General features: G+C 38.9%; 1 protein-coding gene across 1 annotated transcript; it reads left to right on the top strand.

The window, feature by feature from the left end:
* The first annotated feature begins 3,525 nt into the window (after positions 1 to 3,525).
* GPX7 (glutathione peroxidase 7) lies at positions 3,526 to 13,649 on the top strand. The gene is made up of 3 exons (XM_009586475.1): positions 3,526 to 3,732; positions 10,890 to 11,151; positions 13,077 to 13,649. Exons 1-3 carry the CDS (start codon positions 3,526 to 3,528, stop codon positions 13,238 to 13,240), a joined length of 633 nt encoding a protein of 210 aa, XP_009584770.1. The 3' UTR covers positions 13,241 to 13,649.
* The last annotated feature ends 600 nt before the right edge of the window (positions 13,650 to 14,249 follow it).

Below are 14,249 nucleotides of genomic sequence, written 5' to 3'. Positions count from 1 at the left end.
CCTTCAGGGCTTCCCTCCCCCAGCGCCACAGCAGGAAACGAGGATGCGAGAATAAGGAGCTCCGTTTTTTCCTCCATCCCCCCACAGCCACCCCATTTTTTTCCATTTTTTCCCCCTTTTTCATCCCAGGCGTCTGCCCACGCGCGCTAGGCCCCAGGCCCTGCGGAGCAGGATTGGGGCCCGCCTGGAAGGTCTGCCCCGCGCCGCAGCCTGGGCCTCGTTCCCCCTTTCCTCCGGGCTTTCCCCCCCGCCCTTCCTCTGCTCTCGCGGCTGCCGTGTGGTGGAGAAGACCCCATTTTTTTCCATTTTTTCCCCCTTTTTCATCCCAGGCGTCTGCCCACGCGCGCTAGGCCCCAGGCCCTGCGGAGCAGGATTGGGGCCCGCCTGGAAGGTCTGCCCCGCGCCGCAGCCTGGGCCTCGTTCCCCCTTTCCTCCGGGCTTTCCCCCCCGCCCTTCCTCTGCTCTCGCGGCTGCCGTGTGGTGGAGAAGGGCGGGTGTGCTCCACACAAAGCAGCCTGTGGTAAACGGGGGCGCTGGGGGGAAACGGCTCCTGGCTCCCTGACCTTGGCTATGAAGCTGGCCCCGGCTGCAGCTAGGGACAGCATCTTGGCCAGCGTGTCTGCTGGCAGTTTTGCAGGTCTCGAGGCAGAAGAGCCGGCCCGCCTGGCCGTGCTGGAGGGTGACCTAAAGAAATTGGCAAGTGCTTGCGTAAGGCAAATCTCTCTGTGATCCAGTACAGTACTACCCCTTCTTGGCAGCAAAGTGTCATGTTGTTGGCACTTCCTAGCCCAGGCTAAGGAGGCCTTTCCAGAAAAACAAGGCGCATGGAAGATTAATGTTGAACTACGAAAGGGGTTCAAAAGAGAGTATTAAAAATAGTGTGAATAGTAGTGCTGGAAACACTACCTTAGAGTGTCTGTGTAGGTAAACAAAAGTTGCAAAATCTGTAATACTAGATTCTATAAATACTGGCAAGATGTACTTCTGAATGTATTGTGAAGTCAGTGCGATCCTTAGAGCTCATCTGCTTTTTTGTGGTTCACCTGAAGTTCACATTTTACGAAATAAGGATTGGATAGCTCAGGGTATTGCTAATGGGATGTAGTGCAGAGCTTTCACCTTTAGGAACATGGGCCAAGCCGGTCCAGGTCAGCAATGACAGAAGCTGCAGTGCTGCAATGCTGTTTGGGGGACAGCTGAGGTTACCTGGGTGGTGGTTTCAGCCCAGCCCTATTTGACAGGGATTTTTATTAGGTTTAGTAGGCCAAAGAGTAAATTGCAAAAGTAACTGAATTATACTCACTGCTGGATACAGTCCACGTAGATCAACATTTAGACATGCTAGCGAGCAAACACACACCAGTTTGCAAACCTGAGTGGCATTTTTCTTGCAAGCTGAAATTTATTAGAATATATCAGATTTAGTTCAAATAGTTGGATAGACTTTAATATTAAATGTTAGTGCAGTTTGGCTCTGAAAACTTGAATCATTATAAAGCCAACAGTCTGACATAGTGTCTCTCTCTGTGTATTCAGAACCAATTCTTCCTTCTTTGCTGATGTTAAAGAATGTTTTATTGCAGGAAGCAATATAGAAACATGGCAGTAAAAGAGGAAGCTGAATTTTACTGCCAGCTGGCCATTATTTAAAGAATTCCCAATTCAGTGCCAGTGATCAAAAACTTTCAGATTCTGGGCTCAGTTTGTAGGAGAAAATATAATTCTGAAAGCCACTAAATTTTATCTAGAAATCAGGGACAATAATCATAAGGCTGTAGGAAGCAGATTTTATAAAGTCCCTTTCCAGAGCAAAACCTTGCTTGTCTCGTGTTGCAGTATGATGCCTCATTTTCAGTCCCATACCCAAACTACTATAACATTATGCCTCAAAAAATGTCAAAGTAGATCTATTTTTAATTTTTTGGCAAAAAATGCTTGAATTATTGAATTATTTTCATAATTGGAATGATTTTTTAAATTATTTTTAGGATTTACTAGGTTTTTAAAATTTATTTAAATGTATAAACTGTATTAAAGCCCTATTCTCTGTCTCCAGCTGTGTCTGAAGAAACTCTAAAGGTTCTTAGATAATTTATTTATAAAATGAGGAAATCATACTTGGCTGTCATCTAAAGAAAAGGTTTTTGGTCAATACTACAGCCAGGAAAGTATACAGAAAGATAGCACTTATCTGTGAAGACAGGAACTTCAGTTTCTTAGCACAGTAGAAAGCATGGTAGAAGATTTTCCATCTATATATTTTTGTAGCATATTGCATTATTTCTTGATGCTGGATGTCTACTTAAGCTGAAATACATAAAAAAAAGAAAAATCTGAAATGTTTAAAAAGTATAATTAAATTTTTCAACTACTTATACATGTCTTCTTCACTTACAGTAATGCCACTCATGCTTGAATTACCTAACCAAATTTAATCAAGATGTCAAAGATCTACCAAAACTCAGTTAAAAAAAAAAAAAATCACAAAGTGAGATTACAAAATGTAATTTGCTCTTCAAAAGATAGATTTCCAATATGCCTTGGATGTGCTACTTAATTGTTTTCTGTAAATCACTACATTTTGCTTTTCTTTGCCAAGAATTACCAGACTCATAGGCACGGAAAACCAGTTTCTTGGTCCAAGAATGACCATCAAATGCTTTCTATTGTTGTTACTTTATATATACAAATCCTTTTCTTCCAGCAGGTGTAGCAGCAAATTGTACAAATGGCTATTTTTTCTTGCAGACAACCCAAGAATGGCATCAGTGCACCGAAGCAGTGGTTTGGCTCTGTATATCTGAAAGCTTTGGTACCAAATTAAGTTCCTGATGCGCTGCCTCTTTCTTGCTTAAAAACCCTTTGGTAATGTGGTTTCTCCCAGATCACACTGTGAAGACCAGTGGTCTGGCCACTCACTTCTCGCCAACCAGGTGCACAGAGAGATGAGTTTCCTGAAGGCCTGGCTAACGTTGCTCCGTTTCACAGGATACTGTGCATGGCATGTTTGAAATTCTGTTTTTGCTGACTGTATGCTGTGACTCTTGTTCAGAGCACTTGCATCAGTAACCACTAGCAACCAAGCCACTGGTATCCTTTGACCGTATTTACACTGTAGTTACTAGATGCTATAGTTAATATACTAAAAAAAGGCACTTGCAAATCCATCAAAAATCACAATAACTCTACCCCTGATTTTCCTAGGACATGGTTAAAGCAGATCCCTCAATCTGACGGGTATCCCACAGACACATACACTATTACTATTCTTGAGCCAACTAGCACTTTCCATTGTCTTGTACTCATAAATGGCCTTACTGAATACACCACTATCACCATGAAACACTTAATTTTAGAGTATTTGAATCCTCCATAAATACATCTTCCTGAAGTCTGGTATGGACACAGCTGCTACTAACCCTTTGCAGAAGCCAGACTGTTGCAAAAGCTGCGTTTGCAGCAGTCCTTTCTTTGCGGCAGCGCTTTCCTATCGTGGCAAGTGTCTCTGCAGCTCGGCCGTGCAGCATGCTAGATCCTGAGGGCAGTGTGGAGCACAAGCCTTCCTCTTCCTTCCCCAAAGTTCTCCTCATCCCTCTAGCCATGCTCCTTGTAATTGCAGCACTCCTGCTCTTAGCGTTTTCCGCTACGCAGCAGAAAGAGCCTGATTTTTACACTTTCAAAGTTGTAAACATCAGGGGCAAACTAGTCTCTCTGGAGAAATACCGGGGCTCGGTAAGTCTGCACGGAGGCGGGCAGCTCTCGCCCTGACTCACTAACCAGCCGGTCCTTGCATGTCTGCAAAAAACAAGTGGGGGTGGAGAGATTGTACATTAACTTGGTGCGCGCATGCAGACAGATTTGGGTTTACGACTCTTATTTAACTGATCTGGAGTCTTGCCTGCATGCTTCCTTTGATACCGCTCCATAGGTCTTTGCACTCTTCAAATAAAACGTTTGCAGTCTAACCTCTGTGTGTGTCCGCGTCTTCTCCTTGTGCAGACTGCTGCCTGTAGACGTGGCAGGCAGGGAGTGCCTGCCTGCCTGCCTTTCATGCAGCAGGATGAATTGCAGGGGGTTGAGGCTATTAAATTTGAAGCTCAGGAAGTTTGTACCTTTGTATAACTTACTTTTGGAGCTTATTTCTGCCTTTTAACTGCATGACTTTTAGTAAATTATTTTTACGTACATCCCATTCCTTTTTAATGTTCTGCATTAAAAAAACAGATGGGATTTAATCAGTGGCTAATGGAGTTAAAAGATGTCATAATAATTAGTAAAAAACCGAGAGACATGATAAAGTAGTTATTTTAATATCAGCGCATAGTGAAATTGCAGCAACATCATGCTATTCCAGTTGTCGCTTTTTAGTGTGACAGCAATATGAAGAAGGGCACGTAGACACACATATACTTTTATGATGTCTTTTAAATTTCATTTACATATTACATTCAGGAGTTCTAGGCAGAGCTTTCCTTGCCATTTTAAGAACAATTTCCTTGAATGTAACCTGATTTTTTTTTTTTTTTTAGTGGTTTAACCATCTAGGAGAGATGGTCAGTACTTGTGGAAGGGTGAAAAGGGAAGCTAGCACATGGGGTGCATTATAAGCTCTTATAGCCACATTCACAAATCACAGAAGCTAGAGTCAACATAAAGCCCACAACTGCTGCCCTTAGCACTCAAGTGACACATCTTCTGTGATGCAGCCAGGCAGTCCAACAGCTTAGCTGCTGCCCAAAAACGCAGGCACCACTTCTCACTTTCACCCTTCTTCTCCAGCTTTGTGTTTCCACCTTCCCTTTCCCCCTCCTCAGGTACTTCACCGAGGTGTCTGAGCTCACTAGTCCACAGCAGCAGGTCACTAAAACTTTGGCAGGAAGGCAGACAAGGCCCATGGGAGGGGATTTACATTTTCCTGAGCTCAGTAGAAAGGGATACTGGTAGATTTGGATGAAATGAGAGGTCTGAATCTTACCTGGTCAAAGTCCTCCTCCCCGTCCATTCACAATTCAGACAGATAGAGCAGAACTCGTCCAACACACACTCAAATATCTATATTGGAAAAACCATGCAACTTATTAAGCAATATTTGCTTTTTTTTAGGAGTTCCTTCCAAAGGCTCTGTCAATAAATCCTGTTACTGCGGCATGTTTTGTCTGCAGGCCATCTGCAAATGTTTCTAAATAAGCAAATACCACCTGTAGCTTCTCTACCTCAGGGCCAGAATCCACATGGAAAGGAGTAAAGGGGGAACTCAGAGGAATTCCTTACAGCCACCCTGCAGAGAGCTGAGGGTGTTCATCCCTCTGGAAGAAGCTGCAGAGCCTGCCCTGGTACCTCATGAACACGCCAGGTTAGAGGGGTGTGTCTGTATCTCCAATGGTGCTATGATACCAGGCCACCGCCGAGGCGTGACTGGTTTCATAAGGGAGAGCTCTAGAGCCATACCTCGGAAAAAGTAACGCCATCGGTGAATGGTACTCCTTGATCTCTGCTAGGCCATACGGAATAGTTTATTCCAAAAAGTGATGACCAGCTTCTGTATGGAACAAAAAGATTTGCATTCAGAGAGCCTATTAATGTTCAGGCTAGCTGCTGTTTGAGAATGTATGTGCGCAATTTTAAAGAAAATTATAGCAATAAAACACATCCCTTTCTGTCATTATGTTGTCAGAGCTCAATATCAAGGTAGACAAAGGTTAATTAAAACTCCCATTTATTTCTTAAAATAAACCCACTTAAATATGCAGTTAGATAAGTAATGTTAAGATATAGGTTCATCATAATATTTTAAAGCTATTAAAAGAAAGCAAATAATATATAAGTACTACGTAAGTGCTGCTGATGTTTTAAAGAAAGTGAGTAACTAGTTAGTCCCTGGAACAATAGTCTGCTAATTGCTAAACCTGCTTTTAACAGCCTTAAGCTTTCTGGCAGATGTGGAGAAAACATTTTCTTCAGTTCAGTCACTCAACTAATTTAGTTAAATAACTGTTTAATTTGCAGTCAAGAAACTAACTGGGAATTGAAAAAATCCAAAAGCTTCCAGAGTATATATAAAAAAAAAAATCTGCTAATTCTAAAACCACAAGAGCCATGCTAAGTAGAAACAATCAGTGCAATTCACGACTTGCAGAATCTTTCTTCAATAACTATTATTAATATAAATTATTCTGTATTCAGATCATTGAGATAATTTTTCTTAGTAAGAAAAAAGTAAGACTGACTGATATTATTTCATTTTCCATTCTAGTGCATCTTGATACAAATCACAAGTACCCTCCATTATATAGTAAATAAGAAATGTACTAACAACTCTGAAGTAACAAAAATGAAAAAAATTAACAGATTTTTTTTTTTTCTGAAATAAATGTGCACAAACATAACCTATCCTCTACTTTAATAAAAATATCAAAAATATGTGAGGGAATACTCTCTTTTTATGGGGGCATAAGAAATTATATTGCCAGAATGCTAAAAATTTGGCATACGTGCTACAAAATCAGATGTGATATTACATCTACCTGAAAGCAGAGAAAGGGAGGACTATTAGGACTGAAAAAAAGAGTACTAGAAGTGAAATAGATCAAGAAGCCGTCTGTTTCACTGTGTTGCACAAGAAGGCCATCCTCCTATGGTTTTTCCAGGCTACCATACTGATGTTGACCCATCTACATTAAAAATGAAGGGCGGTGATGTGTGCTTGGAAAAGAATCAACAGGATCCAAATAAGATTCGTTTTCTATCTAATCTATCTACCTGTCTAATTCAATAAAACTTATATTTTATTTCATGATCTCTATCAGATATGCTGTAAGAGGCAGTAGGCAGTATTCTTACAAAAATAATATCTATTTGGGAGTCAGAACTCCAAAGCATCAACTGTTCCCTGCTGAGTTTATACCTATCTAGATATAATAGTACCTACGTACCTGCCTACCTACCTACCTACCACACAGCTAAGTACAATGTGCTGAGGTGTAATTCCAGTGCTTTGGAAATCTTGAACCAAGATACTATAATAATGTAAAAGCATTAGGCACTATAAAAATGTAAAGTATTATTTTACTATTGAAAGTAATGCTAGGGAATTTGTATCACAGCTCTCTGCAATCCGAGAATGTAATATTACTGAATATGCATAAATACAAAGTATAGCTACTTAATTACTGTACAAAGTATTGCTATTTTTTTCCATGAAGGTAACAACTCTCTGAGTTGGTGTAACCTGACACTTGTCGCTTGTTCTTCCATCAGTCAGATGGAGCCAGTTCAGAATCTCCAGGTATAAAACCTAAGTATCTACTGTCTCTGCTAACAGATCCACAAAGGGTTACTTGAAGTTGATAGCAGATTCATAAATCTCTCTAGGGGTCTTTTCCTCAAGGAGGTACACTGGTGTAAACATTAAGTAATACAAGAAATGTTTTTGCAATGTTAAATAAATTACTCTGTTACTGGAATGCATGGGTTTTCTAAGCAAAGGGAAGGAAAGGATAGTATTAAGAGGTCAGACAACAGCTAATACAGAATTCAGCTTAAATTAAATAATCTTTGGAAGGTCCAGGATGAATTGTTTGCACTGCACACTAGGTGGTGTACTTGACTTGCACTCTCAGAGCCTAAAGTCAGTCAAGAGGCATATTAAACTTAATTTAAATCACTGATAGTTGTAAGAAGTCAAAGTACAGCCTCTTCATGAGAACAAAAAGTGACTCTTATTTATTAAAAATAAAATATAGAAAAAAAAATCACCACATTTAATCATTTCTGGTACCAGATACTTGAAAGATAACTTGGTAAAGATTTTGAAACGATCATTTTAAACATTCCTTATGAAATACTAATAAATCCTGGAAGTTTTTTATTATATGTTAGATATACTTTTAGGAGGTTTGCACTATGAAATTGTGAAGTTCAGTAATAGAACGAATTTTTGTAAGGAAAAAAGAGAAGCAGAATGTGTCTGCCATTCTAAGAAATGCTGCATGTAGTTTCCTCCGATTTTGTGGGAGAACATTTGGAAGTTTGCACCATTTGCAGTGTGCGCTCTCATGCCTTTCACCACCGTGCTGAGTAATCACTGGTTTTAAACAGCTGTAAATTAAAATTGTTGTTTCTTTTTCAGTGAACTCTTTCAAGCCCTCCTAACTTCAAAATCAAGTAAAAGTTATAAAAGCTTGATTGTTTTCATTGGCAAGTCATCTCTCATATCTGTTACAATATGAACATAATACCTACACAACCTTATTTCCCCCAAACCTCAAACGATAAATTCTTACATTACCATTTTATTTGGATAAAGTACCAATAGATATGAATACAGTAAGGTATATGAATACTTCTGCATCATGAGAATGCTGAGTCTTAAACTGTATTTAAAAAACCCTCTAGAATTCTATATGAAAGAACTACATGTGACTTCAACTCTTAGTGTTGCAATTTATCTTTACTTCAATCATACTAAACTACAGTTGTCACTATGCTTGGTAAATACAGATTATTTAAAAAGAACAGAACTGCCAATAGTTTTTTTTTACGTCCAATATATAAGTTCTATTTGACATGCTGACAGTCTGCAACAGGAATGCATCATAAAATTATTACTTCTTCTCTGAAAAAAAAATCTAATTATATGCCATATCTTTGGATGTTTTAGGAGACTGATTTTAAAATTTCAGGTAGAGCTGGTAAATGTAGCCTGAATGAATGTGATGCTTTGCAAGTTAGCTAGATGGCTCCAGATATTTCATATGCAAGTATACAGGGATTGCTTAGATTGTATTCTGTTGACACACTACACCACAAAGAAGATTACATCAACTTCTGCTTTATAAGATTACCTGTCTTCCAGGGAAAACATTGCCGCTCCGAAACCACTTTAAATATAGCCATATACCTATAGAACATACAAAATACACAAAGTAAGTGTTAATGTTTAACATAAGAAATTATAAACACCAACATCCCCTTAGCTTTTTCTTTGCTCATTCCTACCCCTTCTAGGGATTTCATCTTATTATCCCATACCTTACCCATTGTGGGCTTTTATATGCCAGTTTGTTTTCTGGCCTGAAAAACTACACATGTAGTCATTTATTTTTCATATAATTTATTGGATGCACTCTATTCATATTTCCTACGTACTTCTATATTTTGTATAAAAGCATACACATAGCAATATGGAACAATAGTAACATTAGAATCCAAAGTTTAAATTGAGCAAAGCCAATTGTAACAGACACAAAAGTATGAGACCTGGAGTCAAGATTTTTTACTTCCTTTTCTTGCCCTGCAGCTACTTGCTGTGTTACTTGATCAGGTCAGTTAATGTGTCCAAGCTTCAGGCTTTCCTCTTGCGGCACTGGGCCCTTCTACACTGCTGTCTCACAGTGACAATAATGAAACCAACATGCCATCTTCTATGAAACTTCCAAACTCTTGTAGAAAGATCCAATGTGAATAGCTACTGTTGTACTAGCACTGGGGAATGTTTTGCCTTGATTGAAATAAAACTTTTTTTGCAATTTGAGAATGAAGGACCAGCTTCTGGGTTGATGTATAACCTGTAGAAACTCACTGGATTTAGTGTAAACCAGGCAGAATTTCAGTTCCCAAATCACAATGCTTTTTCTGCATTATGCCTGATTTTAATCTAGGTGGGTAGAAACATATTTAGTATTATAATATTTATATTGCCTTATGACTCTTACAAATTGGTCTGAAAAAAGGAATAGAATGTAGCTATATGTAAAAGAAACATCACTATAAAGTGCATAATACTATTTTTATTAATAAAATCATATTGTATCTAAAAGATCAATGACATTCAGCTTTAATCCACTCTCAAGAAAATATTAGAACGGCCTCAATTTATGTAGAATGAGTGGCAACTCACACTTACAAAATTTGTAAGAATAATAAAAACTGTAGGTCTAAAAATAAATTCTAGAAGTTATTTAAGGATAAAATATCTCAAAAACCAATGGAAAGCTCTTCAAGGCCTTGAGAAACTGTGTAATATGTGTCAGCTCAGGGTTAGGTCACTTAATTACCCCAGCAAACTCTGGGCACAATCTGTTCCACCATGTATCCTCCTGCCCCTATTTTCCCGTAGTGCTCATCTGTGTTTGGCATCTTCCTCTCTGCTGGATCTGCACGGGCAGATACGTGCCTGGTGGTAATGTCTCGATGACACAATGCGCGCAACATCAAAGATGATGAGCTGCAGGAATGACTTTAAAGGATAGTGGGCACAGTCTTCACTTCTTGGAATCTCTAATTGAGGCAGTAAACCTTTATGCAAAAACTGTTGTCATTCTGTCACAACTGAGTAGATTTACTCTAGAAATGGTGGGAAATTTTACAGTCTGTACTGTGTAGACCAACCCAAAATCCTACAATTGCTTCTATTAACTTCCAGGTCAAGACATCTACACTAGCAATGATAAATGGATCAGCCAGTTCTGTATGAGTACTAAATTCTGTACAAGGAAAGATGCTGCAGAACAGATGCTTCACAACAGATAAAGAAACTACCAAAAATACATTAATTTGCAAGTTTGTTTCATGCAACTTGGTGTATCTTAGCTGGATGGTAATTTCTTAAATATGCTTAGAAACTATCCAAAAGGCAGAACAGAGAAACATAGATTCTCCGTAAACTGAGAATTAAGATTGCTTAGCAGTTTATTATCTTCACGGTTGCCAAATGGGAATACATAAATATTAAATCTTCCTATTGTGAACAGAACTTGATGTAGTTTCAAACATTAGTATTCAGTCACAGTTCTCTAGACATTCTCATTTTTTTACAATGATCTGCATCCCAGCTACCTATTGGAAAATTGACACGTGCAGCACATGTTTTAATCTCTCTTGTTCTTCAGGTGTCGCTAGTTGTCAACGTTGCAAGTGAGTGTGGGTATACAGATAGCCACTACAAGGCCTTACAACAGTTACAGAGAGACCTCGGCCCCTATCATTTCAATGTGCTGGCATTCCCATGCAATCAGTTTGGGCAGCAAGAACCAGACACTAACAAAGAAATTGAGAGTTTTGCGCGAAAGACTTATGGTGCCTCCTTTCCTATGTTCAGCAAAATTGCAGTCAGCGGAGCCGGTGCTATTCCCGCCTTCAAGTACTTAATTGGTGAGTAATCTGGAACATTGGAGGGTTGTTTCCCCAGTGTAGAATTCCTCTGACAAAAAATACCATCCAACAGAAAAAAGATATCTATGACTGTGTTCACAGAATCATAGCGCAGAATTGTCAGGCTCAAAGAGCTCAGAAGTCATGTACTCCATCCTCCTGCACAAGGCAACATTTCCCTCTCTTTCACCCCTGATAGCTTTGTCTAACCTTCTAAAAAGATCTCCAGGGATGAAGACACTACGCTAACAGATGCCCTGTAAAAGCTAGTCTAATAAACCTCTACATGGAATACAGGTTGAAATATTCTCCTGTACACATATAACACCTGATCTCCCTTTTCCACTTCACAGTCTCGTAAGTGCTTCTCCTGTGACACGACAGCTGCAGGCTGGATTTATAAGATTCATCTCAAGAGCTGTAGGATAAGTGGAAGAAAAGCACCTACATAATTTACTTCAACAATCAAAAAGTGAAACCAGGCACTAAGAGGTGTTCTTGCATACTCCCTTCCTCATTCCTTGCCAAGCATTGGAATAGCCATACTGTACAGTTCCTCCAGTTCTAATCTGCATTATAGGTAGCACTGAGACCTGAAGAGGTTTTGCTGGTTCTTAGCAGACAGCTGACAAAATACACTGTAAAGCAGGATATTCTCTATCAAGGCACTACTTTCTCTATCAAGGCACTACTTTTCTTACACTGAACGAATGCTCTAAATACAATTTAAATGCTAAACTAAAATGTCATTCTTTACCCAATGTGAAGGAGAATGTCTTCCAGCAATTATATATAATAAAGCCCAATATGACATGGCATCACCTGAGCTGCATTCTGCAAGGACCATATCGCTGCTGCTTCTCTCCAGCACCACAGTGTTCTCCCACATACTGCTGAATTTAAAGGAGTGTTGGTAGTATTATTTTTGACTACCCCAAGCACACCTCCTTCCAGGTGTCTGTAATGGATCTTTCTGCTAGCCAAACTTCCCTTTAATCCTCTTCACATCCTTCCATTTGTGTTTTGCCCAGCGGGGTTGTTACTGCAGACATGTCACATGAAACTTGCAATACTTCTGTTTCCCTGTTGGTCCACATGAAAAGGGAGGCTGCTGGAGGCAGTATATTTATGCAGCATAATGACAAGATAGTTAACAGTGTAGGTCTGTCTGTGTCTTGATGATACTTTGAAATATCTTCTGACTCCTTATGAGATTTTGCCCAACGTATAATCAATGGAAAAAGATGCTAATTTGTCTGTAGCGTCTGTACTTGTGCTATTAGTGGGATGATTGAAAATCATCCTGGTCTGATTGAAAATCCTGAAAATTTTGTTAGTCATGTAGCAGAATAGTAAAGGATAAGAATGCAACTCATGTAAAATGAGTATGTGTTCATGGAGGGAAAAACTGTAGTAGACGCGGATTAGGAGGAAACCTAACCTCCCGGACCAATTTACTTTGTTATTTCTTCATGTAGCATTTCTTGAACCATTCTTCTGAAGCACATGATACTGGGTGCTTTTGGAGGAAAAATTCTGGATAAGCAAGCAAGTAATCAGTCCTGGTACAGCTATATTGTTATGCCAAATTCCATTTTCCTATCAATTTCAACTGTTTCAGATTATCTATGTAGCACAGACACACACACACATGCACACACACACTTTAACACCGATTATAGTGCTTTCTCCAGTCTGTCTGTCTGTCTCAAGCTTGACTATTTCCATTAGTCTCCAGGGGGCTACTGTCTAGTTAAAACTCTCTGTCTGTCAGAAAATTAATCTTATTATTCAGTCTGAACTCCCTCTTAATTTTACACTCCTTCTTCCTCTGAGAGGATACTCATCAAATTGACATGAACAAATGTCAAGAATTGGCTAACGTGGTTTTTGTTTCTAAGTTTCCACTTTTTTTTTGCCTGTAGATTCTACCGGAGAAGAACCAACCTGGAACTTCTGGAAATACCTGGTGGACCCCAATGGGAAAGTAGTAAAGGCCTGGGACTCTACTGTCTCTGTTGAAGAAATAAGACCTTATGTTACAGAACTTGTAAGGAAAATCATCCTGAAGAAGAAAGATGAATTATGACTTTCAAAAATTGCAGCATGCCAGTTACATCTTTATTGAGAATTAGAGCTGGAGTTTGTCTTTTCGCATTCCAAAAGAGAGTATATGGGGAAGGGAAATCATGATGAGTGGCATCTATAGTCATCATCCTAAGAATGTAGAAAACAGCAAGTTATCATGGTCAAAGTAATTTAAATTTTTTCTCCAGCTGAATTCAATTTGACCTTTCTGGGAAAGAAGAACTCATCAGCAATTGTTTCTTTCCCAATTCAAATTATTAATTGTTGGTGACACTATAGGAAGTCAGTTCATGTATGTGTAGGAAGAAGGCTCAGAATAATGAGAATTTCCTGATTGGGATCTCACATCTACGATTCTGTTGTCATATTTTGATCATGAACTGAATAAAAAAAAAAAGAGTAAAAAGGGCATGATTGAATTAAGGCATGTGCTAGGAAGAGGGCCAAAACACATACCTTCAAACCAGGCAGATTTACATAGATATATGTCTTTCTAGTTACCAATTAATTTCATCTGCCTGGAAAGTCAGTTAGGAAGGGCATGGGGAAAAGACATCTATAAAACTGAAATGAAAGAAATGTGAAGACGAAGTCTCTGCAAAAATTCTCCAAAAGCTGTGAGAAGAATTTCTGCATTTTTTCACACAGTAAAGATTATCAGATGATATTTAAATAGCCAGAGCCTATACGAAATGACTATTTCTTTCTTCTATTAGCATTTTGCCTTAAAAGAATCACTCTTGCCTCATACAATTGATGTTAAATTTATTTTTCAATTTATAACACCATGCGATTTTGCTGCATGTACAGACAAACGTTAGAGAATCAACATTATTCCATAGAAATAATTTTTCAAATGTTTAATTCTTGCATAACGTTACATTGTTTAATACCACATTAATGTTCCAAATGTTTAATGGCACCTTTTTCAAATGTAGCACTCAGGCATCTGCTCAGATTTCAGACCGCAGAACTTCTTAGCTCATACTAAAATAATAACACTAACAATT

This window comes from Fulmarus glacialis, unplaced genomic scaffold, assembly GCF_000690835.1.
Source record: "Fulmarus glacialis isolate BGI_N327 unplaced genomic scaffold, ASM69083v1 scaffold11191, whole genome shotgun sequence".
In the NCBI taxonomy this organism is placed as follows: domain Eukaryota; kingdom Metazoa; phylum Chordata; class Aves; order Procellariiformes; family Procellariidae; genus Fulmarus; species Fulmarus glacialis.
Note: the sequence above shows the minus strand (reverse complement) of the source record. Positions and strands in the feature narration are given on the sequence as shown.

Coding starts and splice junctions, on each gene's coding strand:
- GPX7 (XM_009586475.1), top strand. CDS start 3,526: ATGCTAGATCCTGAGGGCAGTGTGGAGCACAAGCCTTCCTCTTCCTTC. Junction 3,733..10,889: donor TGGAGAAATACCGGGGCTCG/GTAAGTCTGCAC, acceptor CTTGTTCTTCAG/GTGTCGCTAGTTGTCAACGT. Junction 11,152..13,076: donor CGCCTTCAAGTACTTAATTG/GTGAGTAATCTG, acceptor TTTTGCCTGTAG/ATTCTACCGGAGAAGAACCA.